At 37.5% G+C, this 21,825-nt stretch overlaps 1 protein-coding gene across 5 annotated transcripts in view; it reads left to right on the plus strand.

The window, feature by feature from the left end:
* The window catches only part of CYRIB (CYFIP related Rac1 interactor B), a 98,090-nt gene extending 76,871 nt beyond the window's left edge, over positions 1-21,219 (plus strand). For 2 of the 5 annotated variants that reach the window (XM_032683159.1, XM_032683150.1), the window contains exons 4-13: positions 3,753-3,835; positions 9,775-9,896; positions 11,606-11,711; positions 12,747-12,883; positions 13,517-13,594; positions 13,693-13,809; positions 14,908-14,987; positions 16,160-16,286; positions 17,868-17,938; positions 20,331-21,219. In XM_032683159.1, coding sequence (XP_032539050.1) covers positions 3,763-3,835; positions 9,775-9,896; positions 11,606-11,711; positions 12,747-12,883; positions 13,517-13,594; positions 13,693-13,809; positions 14,908-14,987; positions 16,160-16,286; positions 17,868-17,938; positions 20,331-20,394 — 975 coding nt within the window. In that variant the 5' untranslated portion in view covers positions 3,753-3,762 and the 3' untranslated portion in view covers positions 20,395-21,219. Of the gene's footprint in view, positions 1-2,657; positions 2,741-3,752; positions 3,836-9,774; positions 9,897-11,605; positions 11,712-12,746; positions 12,884-13,516; positions 13,595-13,692; positions 13,810-14,907; positions 14,988-16,159; positions 16,287-17,867; positions 17,939-20,330 lie in introns of all 5 variants that reach the window. The other 3 variants (XM_032683167.1, XM_032683174.1, XM_032683184.1) reach the window with 3 other exon arrangements.
* The last annotated feature ends 606 nt before the right edge of the window (positions 21,220-21,825 follow it).

A 21,825-nucleotide genomic window follows, 5' to 3' on the forward strand; every position in this document is an offset into this window, starting at 1 on the left:
TTTCTGTTCGTGTAAATTAAAATACATTCCTATATCCCATCTTGTCATTTTGCTGCTGTAGTTGAATTAATCTGTTGTCATCATCCTCAATTTCTCTGCTCTGCTCAGGGGGGCTCTTCACTGAGCTTTTACCTTGAGGTCAGTTGCATCTTCTGCTTGAATATCACATCCACTGTTCCATTGTAGTGCCAAACCTTTTATTGTACTTCTCTGTTTGTTAAACTTAACACCCAGAAAAGGAACCATATATTCTTCCTGGCAAACCTTTCTGAGGAATTAAGGTGTTTGCATTGCAAACTGAGTCCCCAACCCCCTACTCATTTTAGGAGGTGGTATGGGCTCAATGAAACAATCTGTTCTGCAGTGGCTCTATGCTCTCCTGTAAACTTAGCTTCAAAATATTTCAACCCTGTAATTATGCCCCTACTCTGACCTTCAGAGCACATTCATGAGCCTATAAACTCTTAGGAGACTGATTAATATCAAAACAAAGGCAAAACCTATACAGAGGCTTTTTTTTTTCTTTTTTTCTTTTTTTTTTTTTTTTGAGATATGGAAAATATTTTATTGAAGGAGGGGATGGTGCAACTGAAGCACAGCAGTAATTGTATGTATAGGAGTTCTGTTTAGGCCATTAACACTGTTCACTGCCATGTGTTTGCTGCTTGTTAGTGTTGGAATTGAAATATGGAATACACTGTTCTGAGATTAAAGTTTGGGTTTTAAATCTGAATCTTCGGGCTGGATCACCATTATGCAGCTTCTGCTTTTGGCTTTTTACGGGCCCTGTTGAAAATATTTAAGAATGCCTCTGTCCACTCCCCAACAAGAAGAACATTCATAATCTGGATAAGGCTGAATTACAAAGTGGCTTATTCAGTCCCATGTTGCAGAACACGCTTGCGAGATACAGAAAAGTAATTTCTCTGATTTCTGCTGTTGTGTGTTTACATAGCATTGGTGCATGTGTGGCAATTAAAGAGTTTACTAAGCTATGGAATAGAAGGTTCTGGAAAAGCTGCCTCTGAAGAAACATGTTTTAATGGCTCTGTTTTAAGAGGACCTTCTAAACTGGGCACCCTAATTTAAAAATTCCCTGAAATAATGAGTGTTTCTCACAGGCTCAGAAGTCTAATCTGACTTTCCAGGAACTAAATTCAAATGCTTAGGAAGCAGGTCTTGCATTTTCTTGAATTTCAAGGGGAAAACTGAACGTGTAAAAAAGCAAACATATGCCTGCTAATGAAGTTCTGTGTGCAGAATCGCCTGTGATCAGCTGGGTTACACTCAAAGTCACTGTTGTAAAAATCTAGATTTCTTAACAGTCATTTGGTCATTCTGTAGAAGCTGTTGGAGCAAAGATTGAGTAATTTACAACAATTTGGGATTAATTCCTCCTTACTTCTCTAGCTTTTCTTGATTGTGTGAGTTGCTGAATCTTGCGGATCTGGAAAAATAAATCATGTACTGTTCCTAGTTTGCTTTTTCCCCTCACAAACCAGTTGCCTTTTTCTTACAGAATTCAAGAAATCTGTGAACACAGGTTCTGAAAATTTGATTTGCCAGACAATTTGTTTTGAGTTCACATTGCTTCAGTTTCTTTGATTCCTAATAAGTTAGTGATTCTTAGTGTCGTGCTACCTCCCCCCAGGTAAACGTGAGTCTTCAGCAAAAGTAAAGATAAGGAAAAAAGGAGCATATAATGATAGGTTGGTATAGTTAGACTAATTTGAAAATTGATTTTTTTTATATCTTATGATTTAATCCAGATGTCAGACTCTTGATGTCTTATTCTTAAATAATTTGAGATGAGATTTTTCGGTGGTGTCTTGTTTGTCTTGCAGCTCACTCTAGTGAGCTCTTGTTATTTCAGAGCAATTGTTCTTAGGTATATTTTCAGCTTCCGTAAAATGAGGGAGGATCCTTGAAAAGACTGCCTTATGAAATGCAGTTTTCATACTCCTACTGAAGATATTGATTTCTGAAACGTATGGTAACATTTGAAGCTGTTTTGATAATTTTTCTGTCTGTTCTCAAGTAATCTAACAACTATTTAATTTTTCTTCCACTTTTCATTTCTTTTAGCTGGGATGTGACAGCAAACATAAGAAGAATGTTGAAACTTGATTTTCTCCTGCTTTTGGAAAAGTCTAACTTGTGTTTAACTTGTTATTTAATGGGAAAACTGTTCATTGGCCACAGATGACTACTACTAAGAGGCTTTCTGAAATCTGTTTTGGATTATGGAGAGATAGTAAAAAAACAGGCTTATGATGACACCAGTTTCATTTGAGGTTGCTTTTGTCCTAAGCAGTAATGGATTTGTTTGGCACTGGGTCTGCAGTTATGCAAAACAATTGCTCAGTCGTCATAGGTCACATGTTCTTTAAATGTATTAAGCAAAGATGAAAAAGAGGTCAAATCTTTATTTTTGTCAAAGCTTATGATTTTTCCATTTTGTCAACAATCCTTGAGAATCCCTGAGAAGAAAGGGCATGGAAATGCACTGTACAGTGCATGTGTTCTGCTTCCCACCAGAAGTTGACAAGTCCAGTGTGCAAAATGCAGTGTGAGCCCTGCTCCAGTGAGCCCCAGGCGTGTACTTAAAATAGGAAATGGTTATTGGAACTAAATTATTTTGCCATTTTTATTTTTAGGTTTGCTGGCATGGGTAATCTCATTAAGGTGCTAACCAGGGACATAGACCACAATGCAGCACATTTTTTCTTGGATTTTGAAAGTAAGTCTCTCAGCCCTTCACAGCCGGTGCATTTCAGATGGTAACAGTAGGGTTGCTTATACCTGCTGCAGTGAAGGCCAGGGGACTCAGTTGCAAATCTGAAATTTGAAAGAGTTGCGTGTGTTTTTTCTGTTCCTCTCTTCTTTTTTTTTTTTTTTTTTTCCCTCCCCTCCAGTAGTAGCCAAGCCACCATCATGCTGCTGTGTAAATTTTCTTTCCATGTGCTTAGTCATTTTGGGTTTCTGTGGTCATTGATGTCCATCCATCTGCCTGCAAATCAAGTAATCATGAAATGGAAAATTCTGTCAGTATGCCATAGTAATCTGTGCTGAGCTGTTGTTCACTGTAATCCTCTCTTAGACAAGAGTGATCCCTCTTTGGTCATTCATCGTGCAGTCAATGTGCGTTTTTAACATCCGAAAGTCCAAAGTGAAACTGTCTGATCTTCACAGATGTTTTGGGCACCTTGTGTAAAAGATCTGTGGCATACCTGTGTTAGCATTTTCTGCACACTGAAGTGATTCATCTTGATGTGACCTTGATGATCTGTGGTGGCTTTCTGACAAAATTATAAGGGCTGACAAAAGTAAAGCTCTTTCCTTCTGTTGTCCCATCAGGTAAAAATCTGTAGCATGGCTAATGCTTGCAAATGTGGTACTTGGCCCTCAAGGCAGTACTCCTGCTCAGGACACTGGTGCTAGGGTGTTCCAGGACAGAATGAGTCACTGGCAAAGCCTTTGTTTGGATTCTGCCCCTTTCCAGAAGGGGAGCTGTGAAGATATTGGTGACGTGGTCACTTCTTACAGGAGAGCTGCATGGCTGGGACCACCAGCTGTACCTCCTCGAGGTGTGGGGGTCTCCCCTCACCCATCGGGGCGGCAGCCTGAAGGATGGGTTTGTGCCTGATGGAACTCTCTGGTCTTCTCTCCCCCCACTGCTTCAATCAACTACATTTGGGCTGTTCCTTCTTATAAAAAGAAAATTTTCTTTTCTCTCATTCTTGTCTTGGCAGGTACCTTAACATGGGGAACCTTCTAAAAGTTTTGACATGCACAGACCTTGAGCAGGGGCCAAATTTTTTCCTTGATTTTGAAAGTGAGAAGATGATTTTATATATCTATTACTCTTTGCCTGCAGTAGACTGCATTTGTCATGTACTTAATGTATGTTTTCATTTTACCATCCTTCTAACTGCTTTGTATGCCTGAGCTATGGATAATTGTTCAGCAAATTTTGGTATAAAGCAATAACCTGTTCTGAAATATCCTCAGGTTCTAAAATGTAAAATCTTTATTTCAGAGAGGGCTTTCAAATTATGTTTTACTGTTGAAACCTGATATGGTTCTTATTTCTTAAATTAAAATTCTGCCTGCTTTAAATCAAAACTTTAAAAAGAATTGGAATTATTTGAAAACTTGCTGAAATTGCAAGAAGATGAATGCACCTTAAAGAAAGGACTGAAAATGAAACATGATTCTCATCACTTCCACTTAATAATACTGCATATTCAGATTTGCTCACAGCAGCTATTCATAGCTCCAGCATCATCACGTTAAATGTGTATATGTGAACCTTATTTGATTTGGCACTGAAATTTAGCCTCATCCCTTCTTAAAAGGGGATCTCAGAGTGTACAGAAATAAAATTTCTTTTGAAAAGAGATGTGACTTGGCTGATCAATGCCAGGTGTTATAGAAGGTTCACATATTGTCTATATTTCTGCTTTTAGTTTTTGTTGCATGATACAGTAAAGCCTAAGAATGGCAGGTAAGTGTTGCTGGCTTCTGCTATGCATGTTTAATTACTATCTTTTGGTATGCACTTGTTGCTTTACCCAGCTGTACATCAGCAAGCTTAAAACTAAGAAAATTAATTCTCAAGTGCATTTTGACCATGTTATAAAATACAATGAAATAGTGTAATAAAAAAAATTAATGAAGTATTGTGATATGGACAATTTGAGATGCTTTATATCTTCTTTTCTTCCCCTGAATTATTTTCAATTGTGTTTGATGAAACAGTAGCTTGTTTATATTAGTTATAATATGGAAGCGAATGCTTGGAGAAATATGGTTTTGCTTTGATGACATTTAAACTTACAACTTCTCTAAACCCTTACCTTATAGTGTTGATTTTTATCAGTTGTCTCTTATGAGTATATTGTTATTGGGAGATGATTATCATACAAATCATTCATAAAGGGAAGATTAATCAAAGGCTGTGTTCAAAAATCAGGAAACAAAGCTTCTTTAAGACCAAATCTTGCATATTGTCAGAATAGGTACAAGTTAGTGAAGTAGGGAGGACTCATAGTGAGAATTTTTGAGCTGTGAAGTTCCAGCTTAATCTGCAAATGTTGAACATTTAACTGGAGTAAATGAAATTCAAGTTAGCTGGACGGAAGAGGCATAATTCTTAAATAAATTGCAATAAAAATTACTGTGTTTTTTTTTTTAATACAGATTCTTTAGCTGTCAATTTTGTTTTAAAATGCATGTTTTGAGCATGAACAAGATTTGGCATGAGAGTAAGCAGGTTGCTGACATGAAATGTTTACATACGCAGTTAAATTAAGTGACTTATATTATGGCTGAATTGTTAGACTGTTCTTTATTCATTTTGGACCCTGTCCTGCATTTGTTTCTGCTGCTATACTGTGTATCCATGCTTCTTTCTCCTCTGTTTCAGATAGCTTGCCTTGACAGGATCTTGGCTTTGACACAGTCAAGATCTTTCTTCAAGACTTGGCACTTTATCTTGTGATACTTAATGTTGTGTTTTTATGTGGAAGGACAAGTAAGCTCTGTATTAAATACACATTTGACAATTCTGTGTTATGTCTGGCCCAATAATAGGCAGTTGGAAGGCTTTTGTTGTTTTGTTCTTAAATCCCTATATATATGTATATCTTTGGAGTCAGCAGACTAGTTAAATGTTTCTTGTGTAGTACCACGAAGAGCTAAAAATCAATGTCCATAAAGCTTTATAGTGCTAAAAATTTCAAATCTTGAAAGGTTTTAGACTGGCTTCTGACTATTATTTTTCCTCCAGATATTTGTCTTGGTGCTAGATTCTAGTGACTGCTGTGATGGACTACCAGAATGCATGCAAAAAACATTCTGATAAATGATATGATGGGCTGTTGGCTTCCCTTTGCCCCAGCACTGGTTGAGCTTATTCTTTCTTTGGTCATTCACCTTACCTATTTGAAACAATTAGTTGTCCTAAGTATTCTACTAAAGTCTGTGCAGTGCCAGTTGAACGTGAGCAAAGTGCACAGCTTTGCAAGGATGATATTGTTCACATGAAACAACCACCTGTAATGTGGGAAACTTACAGCTCAACTTTTACATTCGAGTCATTTCTGTCACAGTGCAAATCCTTTCCAAATTTAGTGATTTGAATAGTAGCTAAAATACAGTGTACTTTCAGATGGTGATTTCAAGCTAGGGCTGACAGTGTTCTGTATTACCCCCAGAGAACTTGGCCAGGTTTCAGAGGAGCCACAGAGACAGTGTTCTCCATAGTAATGCTGATAGAGATGAATAAATTATTTCATCTCCAGCAGTCTGGGATTTTTCTCTCCCTTGTTTGTGAGTTTTGTCCCAGACAGTTTCAGATGACTTGACGTGTTCTTCGCTGGGAAAAATCTCAGTTTAATTAGTGTTTGCTGTGCAGTGTAAACTTTTAACCCCAAATTTCTCTGACTACTAGTTCTGTAGGCTAGCCAAATTTTTTTTTAAATAGTCACTAAATGTGTGTGTTCCCCCTCATACTATATGTTGTCATATTTTTGTACTATTTAATTCATATATACAGTGTTTGTATATTGTTGCAAGTGTGGTCTTCTGTGTTTAACACTGTATGGTGTGAGCATTCTAAACTGCTAAGTGTATATTGTTTTTAGCACAGTAACATTCTGATTAAATTTAAAATTAATTTAAAGATGAACTCCCCACTTGCTTGCAGGACCTCAGTCTTCCCTTTTCTTACTACTGGATTGAAAATAGGAAAGTTGCCCGGAATAACCAGGGGTCAGCTCCCGTGGCAACAGTATCAAGCCTCAGAACATCTCAGTGGGCTGTGCTGTGCTTACTGTGTTTGTTCTTTCTGTTGTCCATAGAAAATGGAGAACCATTTGGTTTTCCAATGGAAAAGCATTGGTGGGTAAAGGCACGGCCTTGTTGTAACATTGTAGCAGGAACTTAAATGGATGTGGGGAAAAGGGGAATCCCTGACATTTTGTCTCCTTCATCCTCCTGTTTGGATGCCTGGCATTGCTGGCTGCTTTTTCTTAGTTGCCAGGAGTAACTCTAGAAGTACAACTCCCTTTCCTGCTCTGTGCCCTTCACATTGAGGAAAACGAGTTCCACAATTAGTGATTCTCGATCCAAAGTCCCGTAGCTTCAGTCTTCAGGTACATACTGAGGGATGCTATTCCCATGATATGGGATTGCTACCTTGATCTAGTCAAGGTGACAACTGTGCTTAGGAAGAGGGACTTCTCCCTCTTTCTCCACCTGTGATGGGCTTTCAGAATACAGTGCCCTGACCAGCACTGAGAAGCAAATAAACCATTTGCTCTGGGTCAGCCATCACTAGGTCTTGAAGATTTTCTGTATCATCCTTATTATCTCTATCCTAATAAGATCATAAATGTATTCTGAAGGGATTATAAAAGAATTCAAGTTTGCTTTTTAAAATTGAGCTCTCTTCTAGGTGGAAAAAAAATTACAGATGGCAGAGGAAATTAGTTGGGACAAATCAGGTTTACAGATTTCTTCTATTGGAGAGGACTAGGTCCACCAAATGAAAGGTCCGAGGTGAAATACATACCAAAATAAATAACTCAGTACCTACTGGGTTTTAAAACAGTTTGATATTTAGAAGATGGTAATAGTCAAAACAAACAAACAAACAAACCACCACCCCAACAAATTAAGTATAAACAATTGGTTTAGGTTTCCTGGAACATTTTAGGGAAATGAATTGCAGTAGTTGGCTGATCACATCCTATACTATCAGGAGTGATGAAGGTGTTGACTTGCCTAGCCAACTGTTCAGTGAAGACCACTAAAATTGTATCTGGAAGATGGTTTTTGTTTCATGGAGGGTCATAGAACTGCAGCTGCTCTGCTTGTTGGTGTGTTTTGAAATGAGGAGCAGGAGTTCTTGTGGGCCCTTCTGCTCTGCCCTCCCAATGTTGAAAAATGAGGTCTCCTTACTACACAGGGTAAAGAAAAAATGGCATGAAAAATTAAGTAGGCAGGAGATGTACTCAGTGTGAGACGATCCAAGTGACAAGTCTTGATTGCATTATTTAATAACACAATCTGGAATGCTACAGAGCTTCACGTTTTAGTCTGTATTTCACTGTAGCATTTCATGTTCGTGCATGAACCTGCTGCCAGTCAACTGGTGCTTCCCTGTCTGCTCTTTTCCCTCATTTTTTGTCTTCATTTCTTACAGCAGTCTTCAGCAGCTTTCAAAATTATGTGACCTTTGTGATGATCTGAAAAGCGCTGGCCACTTTTACTCGATGCCTAATCAATGTGGTGCTCTTTTATTTATTTTTGAAGGAGTGACCAGCTTTTTTTTAACCTGTGCTAATTCTTGATGTTTCTCAAAATATCAGTTAAACTGTTGCAAGGTCTATATGTAGATGTATTTGCCAATAACGCAGACTGTCTATGTAATAAACCATAAAAATAAGAAGTATTGTGCAAAAATTACAGAAAAATCCATACAGGCAATGCATGTGAAATTTGTTTTCTCCTAATACAAACTTCATTTTCTCTTGTGTTTTTCTAGTGTGAAACACTAGAATACTGTGGTGGTTTTATTTCAAATGTAAAGATTTACCTAACTTCCATGGGAAGTTGTACATATGAGTCATGGAAAAAGCACTATTAAAAAGACATTTTCCAGACTCCTTAAACTGCACAACGTCATGAGAATATATTGTCCTTAGATAGCTTTTGTTTGTCCCTATAAAAAAGAATCTATTGTTAATACCCTGATTTTTGGCATTGGAAATAGTGGACTGAAATACAATGATATTTATTTCATAACATATTTTCCCCATGTAAAGAGAAAAATGGGGGTTTCTTATTGTTTTTTTTTTTTCTTACAAAAGCTTCAGTAACTAACAATTATTTTTAAAATATTAGTCTAAAAGGAACTAACCTTGTAGATTCCATCAAAGTTTTTAAAAAAAAAAGTATTTAATTTCAGGTAAACCGTGTCCAAGATATTTGTACTAAGTGATTCTTTTTAAAGGTTAAAGCCTTTTGTTGATTCTTCTCAAAACATACTTTTTACAGATTTGCCTTTCTTTAAAAGTATGTGTGTAGCTTTTTGAAATTATGATCAAATATGCATTTGGTAAGTCCTTATTAATTATACAAAACCTGAGACACAGCACATATCTTTAAAGACGGGACAGAAAAAAAAAAAAACACAAGCTCACACGAGATCTTTTTGTTCTTAACTCTGCAATGAGGGCAATAAAGAATATGTTTTGAGAATTAATTTTATTAGAAATAAAAGATATGGCTCCTTTCCCAGCTAGTTAAAGATGAGGCAGAGAAGATGGGAAATGATCTGATGCAATGTTTCTAGACAACAATAGACATGGACACCTCTGCTATCTGCAGTGAGTGTGTCTGAGTGCTTACCTAAATCTCTTCCAGTGAACCTGTACTATACCCCAAGGTGAAATTATATCATAGTCATGAAGACAACTCATCAGGATTTCTTCTCCTAACTCAGTTTTAAATAAGTCAGGAAGGATAGATTCCAAGTGGGATTTTGGGATGGTAAATGAAGCTAAGAGACTACTAAAATGAACAGAATTACTCTCCTGGAGTTCTGCATACATTGTAGTAGCTCTTCAGGGAATGGAAATTCTTGATGAGTTGCTGCATGAAGAATTTGTCCCATAGATGATGGTGTGCCTATTGAATTCCATATTGTTGTTAAATATATATATATATATATATATATATATGCATGTAATATGTTCTGCTGTTTAGATGCCCAACCTACAGAATCTGAAAAGGAAATTTATAATCAGGTGAATGTAGTGTTAAAGGATGCAGAAGGAATACTGGAAGACTTGCAGTCATATAGAGGAGCTGGCCATGAAATACGAGAGGTGAGCTAGAGCGTTACAATTGTGCACAACCTGTGGTTGTTCATTGTCTGATCCTAACCAAATACTGCTGGGTTTTAACTTTGCTTGCAGGAGCTGTTTTGGCAGAGCATGTTGTCTGTTAAAATCACTGTCTTGAATTTCTGCTCTGGAATGTTTCTTTTTAACAGCGAAACAGATGTCGCTTGTTTCAGTCGTATTAATCCACATGTGTAATAGCAAATGATGCTTCTCAAACTTTTCAGGCAATTGTTGCTATTGATTTTTCTTTGTGTTCCCACATGAGCTCTTCTTGAGTTAGTAGTGAATTTAGAAAGAGCGTGGTGTGACTACAGTGCAATACTGAGTAGTGCTAACATCTTCTTGTGAGGTAATTGGAGAAGTCTGGTGTGATAATCCTAACACAAAAGACATCTCATTTTCAATCCCTTTTAGTTGGCTTTTATTTACTACAGTAGACGTTTGGAGAAGCAAAGTTTCTGTACAGAATGTCACTCCATTTTTTTTCTTTATGTTTAAGAAAGGATGGGATAAATCCTTTCCCAACCTCCTTTCTTTCTTCCTGACATGCAGTAATGGGGGCTGCTCTAATCCTGAAACGAGGAGTTACTCACTGTAACATACTCTTAAGAAATAGTATTAGATAGGAGGGCTCTCTGCTCTCTCCAGACAACATTGAGATACTCATAGACATTCAGCTTTGAGAGTTTTTTTCTCCATTGAATTCATCAGGTAGGTTTAAGAAGGGTAACTGTGTCACACAAAAAACCTTAGGAGGGGAGATGGCTTACTTGTTCGTCAAGGAAGGAGCAGGATCAGGGAGAGGCTGTAGGATCAGCCAGGAATTTGTGGCTCAGTGAGGAAACCTGCAGCTCTCTTGGAGAAAAGAGAGGCACTCCTGAGAGGAGGGAGACATCTCAGGAAGGAATCTTTCTAGGGACCAGAGAGGAGTGTGGTGCAACTCACAGCCCAGGGTTGACCAAAACATATTTCAGAATCAAGGAGTTGACATTGAAAATGCAGCAGGAGAGTTATGAACATTTTTATTTCTCTTCTCTTAGTATATTTTCAGTTGGTAAGTAGTTGAGTTTCTATCTTAAAAACCTAGAGAGGTTGAATTTAAGGTATTCTGTTTGGGAAGTTTACTGTAAAACCAAGATTTATGCATATATACCTCAAAGATCTGGTGCACACCATGTCCTGGTGGTCCTTTATGTTGTTGATTATACTTAAATGCTCCTACTGTAATATTTAGCCTGAATTTCACAGCAAAGTTGTTGATTTTTTTTTTTTTTTCTGCACAAATTCAGGAATTGGTGATAGATATCAACATGAGGATGAGCCTTTAATTACTAAACTTTTTTGCTGGGAGGAACCACAGTGAAATTGTTGATACTAATTAATGAGGTCTGGTTATGTAAATTTTCTTATCCGAGTAGCTTTATTTTTAACAATTATTTTCTACTCTCTCCAAGTTGTTTTCCTGTTCAGGATACTTACTTTCAACAAAATTACTTAGACCTTTTTGGAACAGACTTGGGTTAGTACAGGCTTGTCTCTCAACTGGAAAACCTCTCAGTAGGTAGAATTTTTAGTTATTAGATCTTCAAACAATTGTCCTGCATAGGTTTTTTAATAATTTTTTTTAGTCAGCAGCGCATCAGTTATTCTTAATCTAAGCATACTGTTTGCGTCTCCTTTTCTAATTTAAGGCAATACAGCATCCCAATGATGAGAAGCTGCAAGAGAAGGCATGGGGTGCAGTTGTGCCACTAGTAGGCAAACTAAAGAAATTCTATGAATTTTCTCAAAGACTAGGTAAGTGGAAAGGTATTGACTTGTGTTTTTTGTCTTCATTAATTAGTATATTTGGCATATGTGATCACATCTAGGTCAGCTCCTTAATAGAAAAAAGCTTATGTTGCATAGATTCCTTCTATACACTGGATTGGATCTTATTTATATCTGTGTACTACCTTCTTGCATGCAACAGCAGACTTGCTTCAGTGGGTACCTGAAAGGAGAGAGAGAATGGGAACATGCTTGTCATCCTCCTTCCCTACTCCTTTAGTAACTCCAGAAAGCAGTAACCAGCTGATTGTTTGAAAATTAGTGGACTAAATAATCCGGGAATTAGTCCTGTTAATGTTTTTTGTACCAAGAGAATTTAAAAGTGTCTGTATAATTTGTCCCTAAACACCAGAAATAATTTGGTCTGTGGAAATGCCTGATCTTGGTTCACACAGTTGCAATACTTAAGATGGTGCTTCATACCTCTTATGAAACCAACTTGACTGATGTGGTGGCTAAGCTGATTAAAACTATTAGACTTGTTTTTTCACAAACTATCTGTTGTTATCTCACTTTTAATCAGAGTTATTAGCATAGCTCATGAAAAAATGAATTCAAAACATGGAAACTTTTTGCAGGCAAGTTCTGCTTTGTTAAAGAGGTGAGGCATTTTTCTCGAGAAGATGAACAGGAAGTGGATTATGAGTTTATCTTAAGGCATGACTTCTACTTATAGTTATGTGCCTCTTGAATTCTGTGTTATCTTAAAGGCTTAAGTCTGCTAACACAGGTTATTGAAATACATTCTACACAAATGTTGCAGATGAAGCTTTTCAAGAACTTTTTTTTTGTGGCTGTCAGTACCAGTGTGACTTAGTCTGTAGAGCAGTTTGTAAGTAAATATGACAACAGTGACACATAAATAAGCAATTAATTGCTTATATTAACCACCATGTATTTTGGCAGATGTATATTTTAAGTCTAGCATGCAGGATATCAGCCAGTAGAGATACGAGAAGCAGATGCAGTTGTATATGGCAAAATACTGTCCTGTCGTTTCAGAGGCAGGATTGCGAGGCCTGTTGGGAGCCCTGACGAGCACTCCCTATTCCCCAACGCAGCACCTGGAGCGAGAGCAGGCTCTCGCAAAGCAGTTTGCAGAAATTCTTCACTTTACACTCCGATTTGATGAGCTCAAGGTAAGAAAGAACTCGTAGTTTTGTAAGCACAAAGGCTGGCAAAAAGAAGCCAAGTCTGTTTACTGAAGCAATCCAGGTTGTGTTCTGTTCTAGAACAGAGAGTGCAGTACATACTCAAAGATCTAGTGTGCTTGGCTTGCTTGCATGACCTAGAGTTAGATTAGACTGGAAAGAGATGAAATAACATATTTGCTTTAGGCACTTGTTATATTTCAGTTCATATTAATCATGTTTCTTCATCCAAATTTGGCATATCTCTTGGGATACTGCTGCTACTCTTAGTTTGTGCACATGCATAGTCCAACTATTTTCTTGCTAATGTGCAAAGAACTAAGCTGAAATGATTATTAATCTACTGGTCTGATCCTTGGAGTCAAACTAGGAAAGCAATTTTTTTTCAACCTGCTAATTTCTGTCTCCTGCTCCTTTTCTTTTTCCTGTTAGATCTTGTTCTGCAAAATCTGAGAAACTAACCAGAAGGCTTTACTTTGTGGTTATGAGTTCCCAACATGTCACAGGCCTTTTTACTTCAGGAAGTTGAATATTTTCTTATTTGGAGTATTATATTTTATGAAAACTTGTCCTTATTTTTCTCGAATTTGTTACAACTCTCTCACTTTCATATCTATATAGATGACAAATCCTGCTATACAGAATGACTTCAGCTACTATAGAAGAACTCTGAGCCGTATGAGGATTAACAATGTCCCAGTAGGTAACCCTTGGAGGAGATGACATATAATCTTATACTACCACCCCTCTTCTTCATGTACAAAACAACTAAATTTTTTTTTCCTTCTGTTTTGTAGGCAGAGGGAGAAAATGAAGTAAATAACGAGTTGGCAAACAGAATGTCTTTATTTTACGCTGAAGCAACACCAATGTTGAAAACCTTAAGTGATGCTACCACAAAGTTTGTGTCAGAGGTAAGAGTGTAAATGTTTGTCCTGGATAGTGTGCTTCTGAGCACCACAGGGCCAGGCATTATTTGGAACACAAAGCTTCTACCAGGCTTAATTTGGCATCTAGAAGCCAAACTTGTTTTTTTGAAGCTTCAAGAAATGTGAAGTGTCTTTTCCTGGATGCTGTAGAGGTTAGCGACTTCAGCCACTTTTTGTGTCACCAAAAGTTAGTGCATAGTGTCACATCAGTGCTGATACCTTTCCTCAAAGAGGGAGGTGGGACAGGTAAGTATTTTGCCTCCGTTTTGGTGGTGGTTTAGAGCAGAAATTACAGAAAATTGAAAGTGAAACAGTTTGATTCTGTGTGCTTGAAATAAGGAATGGAATTGAAATGTAGCTTCCTTTTCTCCTTCCTGAGAGAAGGTTACACTGTGTAAAGTCAAGTATGCTACATTATTGCAAAACAGGAGGATCCTGAATGGGAAAAGTATTCCAACATTTTGACACTATTTATGCTTAATTACCTAGATAAATATTGGTGGTAAAATCCAGTCACTGCAAGTATTGTGCTTGCCTTCTGATAAATGATGATTTTTGGCTTACATGCAAAGAATGCACACTATTTCTTAATTAAAAATAATTGTATGTTACATGATTAATGCAAAGATACATTTGTCTTTTAATATTTTTTCTAAGTTCTGCTTTATGCTTGAAATGCCTCAAGAAAATTGGCCTCTTGTTTTATATTTCTTTGTGATGTTCATCTGCTGCAATTTTTCACTATTATAGAAGATGAATATATTTGGCTATAGAAATTTCTACCTTTAAGGAGCAAGTTAGATGATTCCTTTAAAATTTACCAAAAGTCAGTAGTGTCAATAGTGTAGTTCTTTGACTACACTAAGCAACCAAAACCTGTGTGTTAGACTTTGTTCTGGAAGTTGCTAACCTATATGGTAACATTTTAAAAAAAACAGTGCAAGACTACCTGACTTACTATAGTTGTGTTGATGTTTTTAATTCCCCCATGTTACCATGCCAGCAGATCACTGATTTGATTTAGGTTTTGTAGCACAATATTTCACAATAATTGAATTGGAAACTGTTAATCTTCTTTTGCAGAATAAAAATTTACCAATAGAGAATACAACAGATTGCTTAAGCACCATGGCCAGTGTGTGCAGGGTCATGCTGGAAACCCCGTGAGTATAAACAGTGCTTGTACTGGGTCTGAGTCATCTCTGTATCTCAGCCGTGACTTGTGATGCATAAGGTGAAAGAAATATAATTGGGGTAATTAGGAACTATGGTGTTTTCTTTTTACCAGCCTAGTTGCTTACCTTGACATGAAACTACCTTGTCTCATTTTGCTAGCCATGCAAATCATGCGGTCTACTTTTCTGAACATATTAATATTTAAAAATAGCATGGCTATGGAAGCTAGACAACCTCTTGGCACTCTTTATAAGTGGTTTTCTCATGTATAATTCAGAGAAATAGACTATTTGAGCATGATTGCCTAGGGCCTCCTGAAAGAGGAGCTGTGGGCAATGTGCTAGATGGTATGTCCTTGTGGGCTGGCCCAGCTGATGGCTGTAACAAAATGACAGGGCCCCTGTCTGGGGAATTGAGAGGTGATTTCTAGGCATAAAGGCAGTCTGTTGTCTACTCTACATTTGAGAGGCACTGGGAGTATGGTCAAAAAGTCAGAGTAAACTTTGGGTTTTGATTTTGGGGTTTTTTTTTTTGGTTGGTTGGTTTGGAGTTTTTTGTTGTTGGTTTGTTTTTTTATTTTATTTTATCTGTTCCTTCTGTGTTGTAAATAGTTTTGCACTGGTAAAATTACTTGCACGTGAGCTGTGTCTTATTTAAATAATTTTCTGTCCAAATACCACAGCACGTATGTTTTGAAGTACATTAAGAACTCCAAACATTTATATTCTTACCCTTCTTAGGAAGGGACTGTTCCATTCAAGAAAGTAGTTAAACGTTGTTCATTAGCTTGCTTTCTTTACTTTTTTTTTTTCCCTGAGTCAGAAGTTTGGGGGTGTATTACAGGGTGGCAGGGAAAAGGGTAGGAAAGCAAAGTTAGTATGTATTGTTTTAATCTTTTTAGCAGCCGGGTCCTTTTTTAGGTTTGAGAATCTTTTTTAATCTTCAGGTAACTCTTTCTAAGCTGTTGTCTGATTTGAAAGGAAAAAAGAAAACTACCAAAAGCTTGGGGTTGGTGGATTTGGGGTTTTTTTGGCAGGGAATTCTTTTTGTTCTCTGAGGACTTATAGTAGACATTTCTCTTTAATCTTATTTTGGGTGTTACTAGTATGTACTCTTATCCTGTGTTTCATAGATAATAACCTGTGTTTTTAAATTACAGTGAATATAGAAGCAGGTTTACAAATGAGGAAACAGTATCATTCTGTCTGAGGGTAATGGTGGGTGTCATCATACTCTATGACCATGTGCATCCAGTGGGCGCTTTTGCCAAAACTTCAAAAATTGATGTAAGTTTATTGTTGCTAAATAATCTCTTGAGTATTTAAATTGTGTAAAGTGTATAGGTTCCTCTTCTGTCTTTCAAGTTCTAGTAACGGATGTTGGATTGGAAAAGTTGGATTGGTGCTAAATGGGTAGTGGTAGCTGTGAGCAAAAATATATATTTAAGTAGTGAGAAATACAGGCTAGGCCTTCAGTCATGTAAATGATCGTTGTTAGACATGAAAAATCTGTTTTTATGGAATTCAGGTAGTGTCTTAAAATACGTGTAAATAGTGGTTGTGCTGAAAGATCCAAATCAGAATGACTGAAAACAACAACAGCATCTAGCTTGTTCCTCACTGCTTGGTAAATAGCTCAGTTCATAATCCACCAGCTTTCAAATGTTTGACTTTCTGCTGCTAGTTCATAAGTCTGTGGAATACATGCTGTTACTGTATGTGGCTTCATGGTTGTTTAAAATGGTCTGTTATCCTATTGTAGTAACTACAGAGTTGGTCATTATTTCACTGACTGAATGTAGTAATTCTTAAAGGATTTATGATAAACGGGTATTTTTGTTTACAGTTTCCTTCTTTTTTTCTTAAGGTCAATAAAGCAGAGCTTGACATGAAAGTCGCATTGTCTAAAGTTATCATAGAATGGTTTGGGTTGGAAGGAACCTTAATGATCACCTAGTGCCAACCCCCCTGCCATGAGCAGGGACACCTTCCTCCAGACCAGGTTGCTTAAGGCTCTGTCCAGCCTGACCTTGGACACTTCCAGGGATCGAGTAGCAGTCTAAAGCCATTCTCCCTCATGCTATCACTCCAAGCCTGTGTAAAAAGTCTCTTTCCAGCTCTCTTGTAGCCCCCTTTAGGTACTGGAAGGTGCTATAAGGTCTCCCCAGAGCCTTCTCTTCTCCAGGCAGAACAGCCCCAACTCTCTCAACCTGTCTTCAAAGGAGGGGCTCTCCAGCCTTGGAAGCATCTTCATGGCCTCCTCTGGACTCGCTCCAGCAGGGCGAATTGGGGACCCCAGAGCTGGGTCCAGAGGGGGAGAATCGCCTCCCTTGACCTGCTGCCCATGCAACACAGGACATGTTTGGCTTTTTGGTTTTTTTGTGGGGTCGTGTTGAACTATTTGTCCACCAACACCCCCAGGTCTTTCTCTTCAGGACAGCTCCCAGTCCATTCTCTGCCCAGCCTGTATTTGTGCTTGGGATTTCCCTGTCCCAGGTGCAGAATCTTGCACCTGGACTTGTTGAGCTTCATGAGGTTCACACGGGTCCGCTTCTCAAGCATGTCCGTGTCCCTCTGGATGCCATCCCTTCCCTCCAGCGTGTTGACTGCACCACAGAGCCTGGTGTCATCAGCAGACTTTGCTGAGGGTGCACTCAGAATGCAGCTTTTTAAGTAGCTAAGTCAGTCTGTCATTGGAAAATATAATACTGAAAGCTTAATTCCTTTCTAATATCCAGAAAATGTCTTTACGGTGCTGCTGTTTTTAAATACTAATTTTTTTCTTTTTGATAAACTGAATATAAAACATTTCTGTAAACTCAGAAGGTACTAGCATGAATAAAACTGTATCTTTTTTTTAACTCCTAGATGAAAGGATGCATCAAAGTTCTTAAAGACCAGCCTCCTAACAGTGTAGAAGGCCTTCTAAATGCTCTCAGGTACTCTTTTTTTGGTTTAGATTTTGTTAATATTTTGATATGAAATTTCATGAATTGTCCAGGGCATTTTCTTCAGCAGCAAAGTAATCAGTCACTGTTACAGGGAAAGGTGAATGTGATTATCACAGGCTTGTCTTCCAATTGTCCTGGGATGAGAGTGCGTGAAGAAGCCACTTCTAACAGCTGGGTTGTAAACTTGAAGTTGTCATTCTAAGATAACTTTTTGTGTACATTACCTGCATGCAGGCTAAGAATGAGTCAGTATGGTGTGGCAAGTAACTATAAATTGTTCCTCTTTCAGAAAGTACTTAAGACACAAATCTCAATGCTTTTGCTTTAGAATAGATGAGACAAAAATTTACCATATTAATTGGAGAAGTAAGGAAAAGTTAATAATTCAGTGTATTAATCTAAAACCTTCTAATTTGGGTCATAAAGCTGTATCTATAGTCAGAAACATGTTCTTTGCGTGGGTGTCCAGCACTGGAGGAGTGGCAAAAGATGCCAAAATGTTACAGGCAAAAAGGTTCTTGTCCTTACTTGGAAAAGTATCATATTAGTTTGGTAACAGATAAGTGTAACTGGATGTTGTTACTCATGTGCTTGCTTTGGAATGTGGAAGCTTTAGTTTGTCTTGCCCGAAAGTGTGCATTTGTGATTGCTTTTTCTTATCTGTAGTGAAACTGCTTTAATTTCATTTGCCCTCTCTTTATTTTTTTTGTGTTATGATATGGTAAGAAGTGAAATGATGTGGTAGTGTAAGTGGGCTCATTTACAAAGTTGTTTCACATTATTAATTAAATGAAAAAAATATCTACACTTAATTTGAGACTTCATGTGAGTATTTCTATGCTAAAATGATGTTGTTGATCGTTTCTGAACTTCCTTACGTGATCAGCCTTTGAGATGGTGATCAGTAAAAACACAAGCTTCTGGAGGGAGAAGACTGCATTAGCATTTATTTTCTGGCTAGTTTGTTGTGATTGCAGTTAAGAATGAACACCAGTCTTTACGGGTACCTCATTTTTCCCATCTTTGTTGACACTTATAAAGTACATGGAAGGTATAGTTTGGGTTCTGGCTCACTTGCTTTGTGGTTAGCAGTGTAAATTCAGTCCGTGCTGACACTGACCTTTCCCTGCACCAACCCTTTCCATCCATGGATGCTTCAACAGTCCTTGTTTCGTACACTTGATTAGTCATTTGGCTAGGATGTTCAAATGTTTTTTTAAATCACATTTGGCAATGTTAGGAAGAGATGTGGGGATGAGCTGCTGTGTGATGAAAGCAGGTTCAAGATGATGTCATGCAAGTTAAGTCCAAATCTGAGTGTTTGATTCTGTGGAGGAGTGTTAGAAGTCCTCATGTTTCCTCAAGAGAGAGATAATATGTTTCAAAAGCAAATGGAAGGTGGTAAGGATTTTGGAAGGAGATCAGCTGTTTGTAATTTGAAATTCATATGGGCATTGTAGTCATGTTCAGCTTTTTCACATGGGCAGAATACCAAGTATGATAACTTTTCAGGATTTCAGAAAACCTTAGACTGCTTGTTTGTGGAAAATATAAATTACCAAAGAGTGCAGAAATCTACATTGATATTAATTTCCAAACTAAAAAGTCATTATATATTCTTCAAGTGAACAAGTAAATATCACTGCAGTTGTGGATAACAGTGGAAGTGCTAATTTAACATGTTAAATTACAGAATAAGTTTTTATATGCTTTTAGATTAGTTAGGAAGGGAGATCAGGGAAATTAATTGTACAAAGAGGCCAATATTAAGGATATACATTACTCCCTTTTAAAAATAGAGGTAACTAAGCTTTTTATAGGGACTTAAAAATGTGCTGTTGTCCTAGAGAATTTTGAAGAGGAAAGGGGCTGAAATAAGCACATATATTCTCTAGTTTTAGCAGCAGTCACTTAACTAAGCAGGAAATTAGGCTGAAAAATTATTAAATCCATTGTCGTCGAGGGATCTTAGGAAGGTTTGATCACTGGAAGTTTTGAAGAGAAGTTTCTGATGCTGTTTTATTTCAAAATGTTTCCTGTGGGCAGAGACCTCAGAGTTAGTCTGATGTTAGTCTGTCACAAGTGATAATATGAGTTTACTATGAAATGAACTATGAGCACAGAAGCCAATGTCCAGCTGAGGCTTCTTTTGAACTCCTCTTCGTGCAAGGCTGCTGGGTTTTAATTCTGATTGATAACAGCATTTTCTGATCAGAATGTCTGATTTGTGCTCTGGGTAATCATGGATTGGGTGGTGATGGATGGCTGAGGGTTTTGCTCTGGTACAGTCAGGTTGAGCCATAAACAAAGAAATTACATACTTGTTAAGTCAAAGTGCAATAGCATCTATGCTCATCTCAACTTTTGTTTCTGTGTTTAGGTACACAACAAAGCATTTGAATGATGAGACTACCTCCAAGCAAATTAAATCCATGTTGCAATAACAATTACCTGGAATTCGCACCTGCTGTAGACAGTATTCTGCAATGACTGAGATGCACAGATTTATTTTTTTTTAGTGATTGCAACTACTATCTCGTTCATTCTTGCTTTTTATTTTCTCTCTTCCTGTTTACCCTTTTTTTTTTAATCACTTTCTTGTTCCTAAGTAAGCTCAGACTTCTTTTCTGTGCCAAATCAAAGAAATTTATCAATTCTGGAAAGTATTCTACTTTTCAGAATAGCCATCCTAAGTGGCAGCTAATTATGCGTTGCATTTGGATTTCTCTGTACTGGGGAAAGATTTGTGACTTGAACTAAATATTTTTAAACTTGTGGTTTTTTTCTTTTTTTGAAAAACTAATATTTAATATTGCTTCTTCTGCATGGCAAGACTGCCTACTTCTGCTATTTAAAAATCCCTTGATGACTTCATTTTCTATTGCAGCTTATTTTCATGTGCAACCATGAGGAAACTAAAAGCAGATTTGTTTAAATTAACTGTGTTTGTACAAAATGGTACCCAACACAAAAGTTTTTTTAAATGAGTAAAAACTGTTTTGTTTAAAAGTTACGTTTGCATTTTGACTCATTTTTGTAAGGATGTATGTTGTATGTTTAACCTTTAATAACTAACGTTAAACTGTGGTGTGTGCGTAGCAAAATTACGTATGCATGTTCATGTCAAATGATTGGCTGTGGATAAGATAATAAAATCAGCTTTCATTTTTCTAAGTGTGGTTTGATTTACCAGTATTTTGAGTGAGATGTCTTCGTGCTCTTTGGATTTTTACAAAAAAAATAAATTTATAAATTTTATATAGTGAAAACTCTGCTGTTTCATTACCAGTAACCACCAGCCTAATCCACTGATTTAAGCCCAGTATGTTTTAGGGTTCTTGCTCTCCACTCTATGCTGCATCCCTGTCCCCAGAAATAGTACTCAGATGAAGTTTGTGGAAAGGAGCTTTTTGCAATCCATATAGATCTCTGTGGATGTTGCTGATTAACTTGCATCTTGGCTACCCATGCTGACTCCTCAGTATGGTCATCAGAAATGGCATTCTAGATTAGGCTCTTTGCTTACCAGTGGTGGGGTGTATACTGGTATGTACACTTGTTGATCTAGATACTTGAACTGTGTGAAATCTGAATAATCCCAGTATACTAAATAATGTTTCTTCTTTATGTGGCATTTTAGAGCAACAAGTGTTAAATAGAGTGGTGAAGAAATTAAAGTTCTTTTGGGAGAAGAATTAAAGGGGAAAATGTGCAGCTCTTCAGAAGGACCTCAGCCGGTTGGATAGTTGGGCAGAGAAGAGCCAACTGAAATTCAAGCCAGGGCAAGTGCAGGGTCCTGCACCTGGGGTGGAATAACCCCAGGCACCAGTATAGGCTGGGGGTTGTCCATGAGCCAGCAGTGCCCTTGTGGCCAA

This window comes from Chiroxiphia lanceolata, chromosome 1 (genome assembly GCF_009829145.1).
Source record: "Chiroxiphia lanceolata isolate bChiLan1 chromosome 1, bChiLan1.pri, whole genome shotgun sequence".
Taxonomy (NCBI): domain Eukaryota; kingdom Metazoa; phylum Chordata; class Aves; order Passeriformes; family Pipridae; genus Chiroxiphia; species Chiroxiphia lanceolata.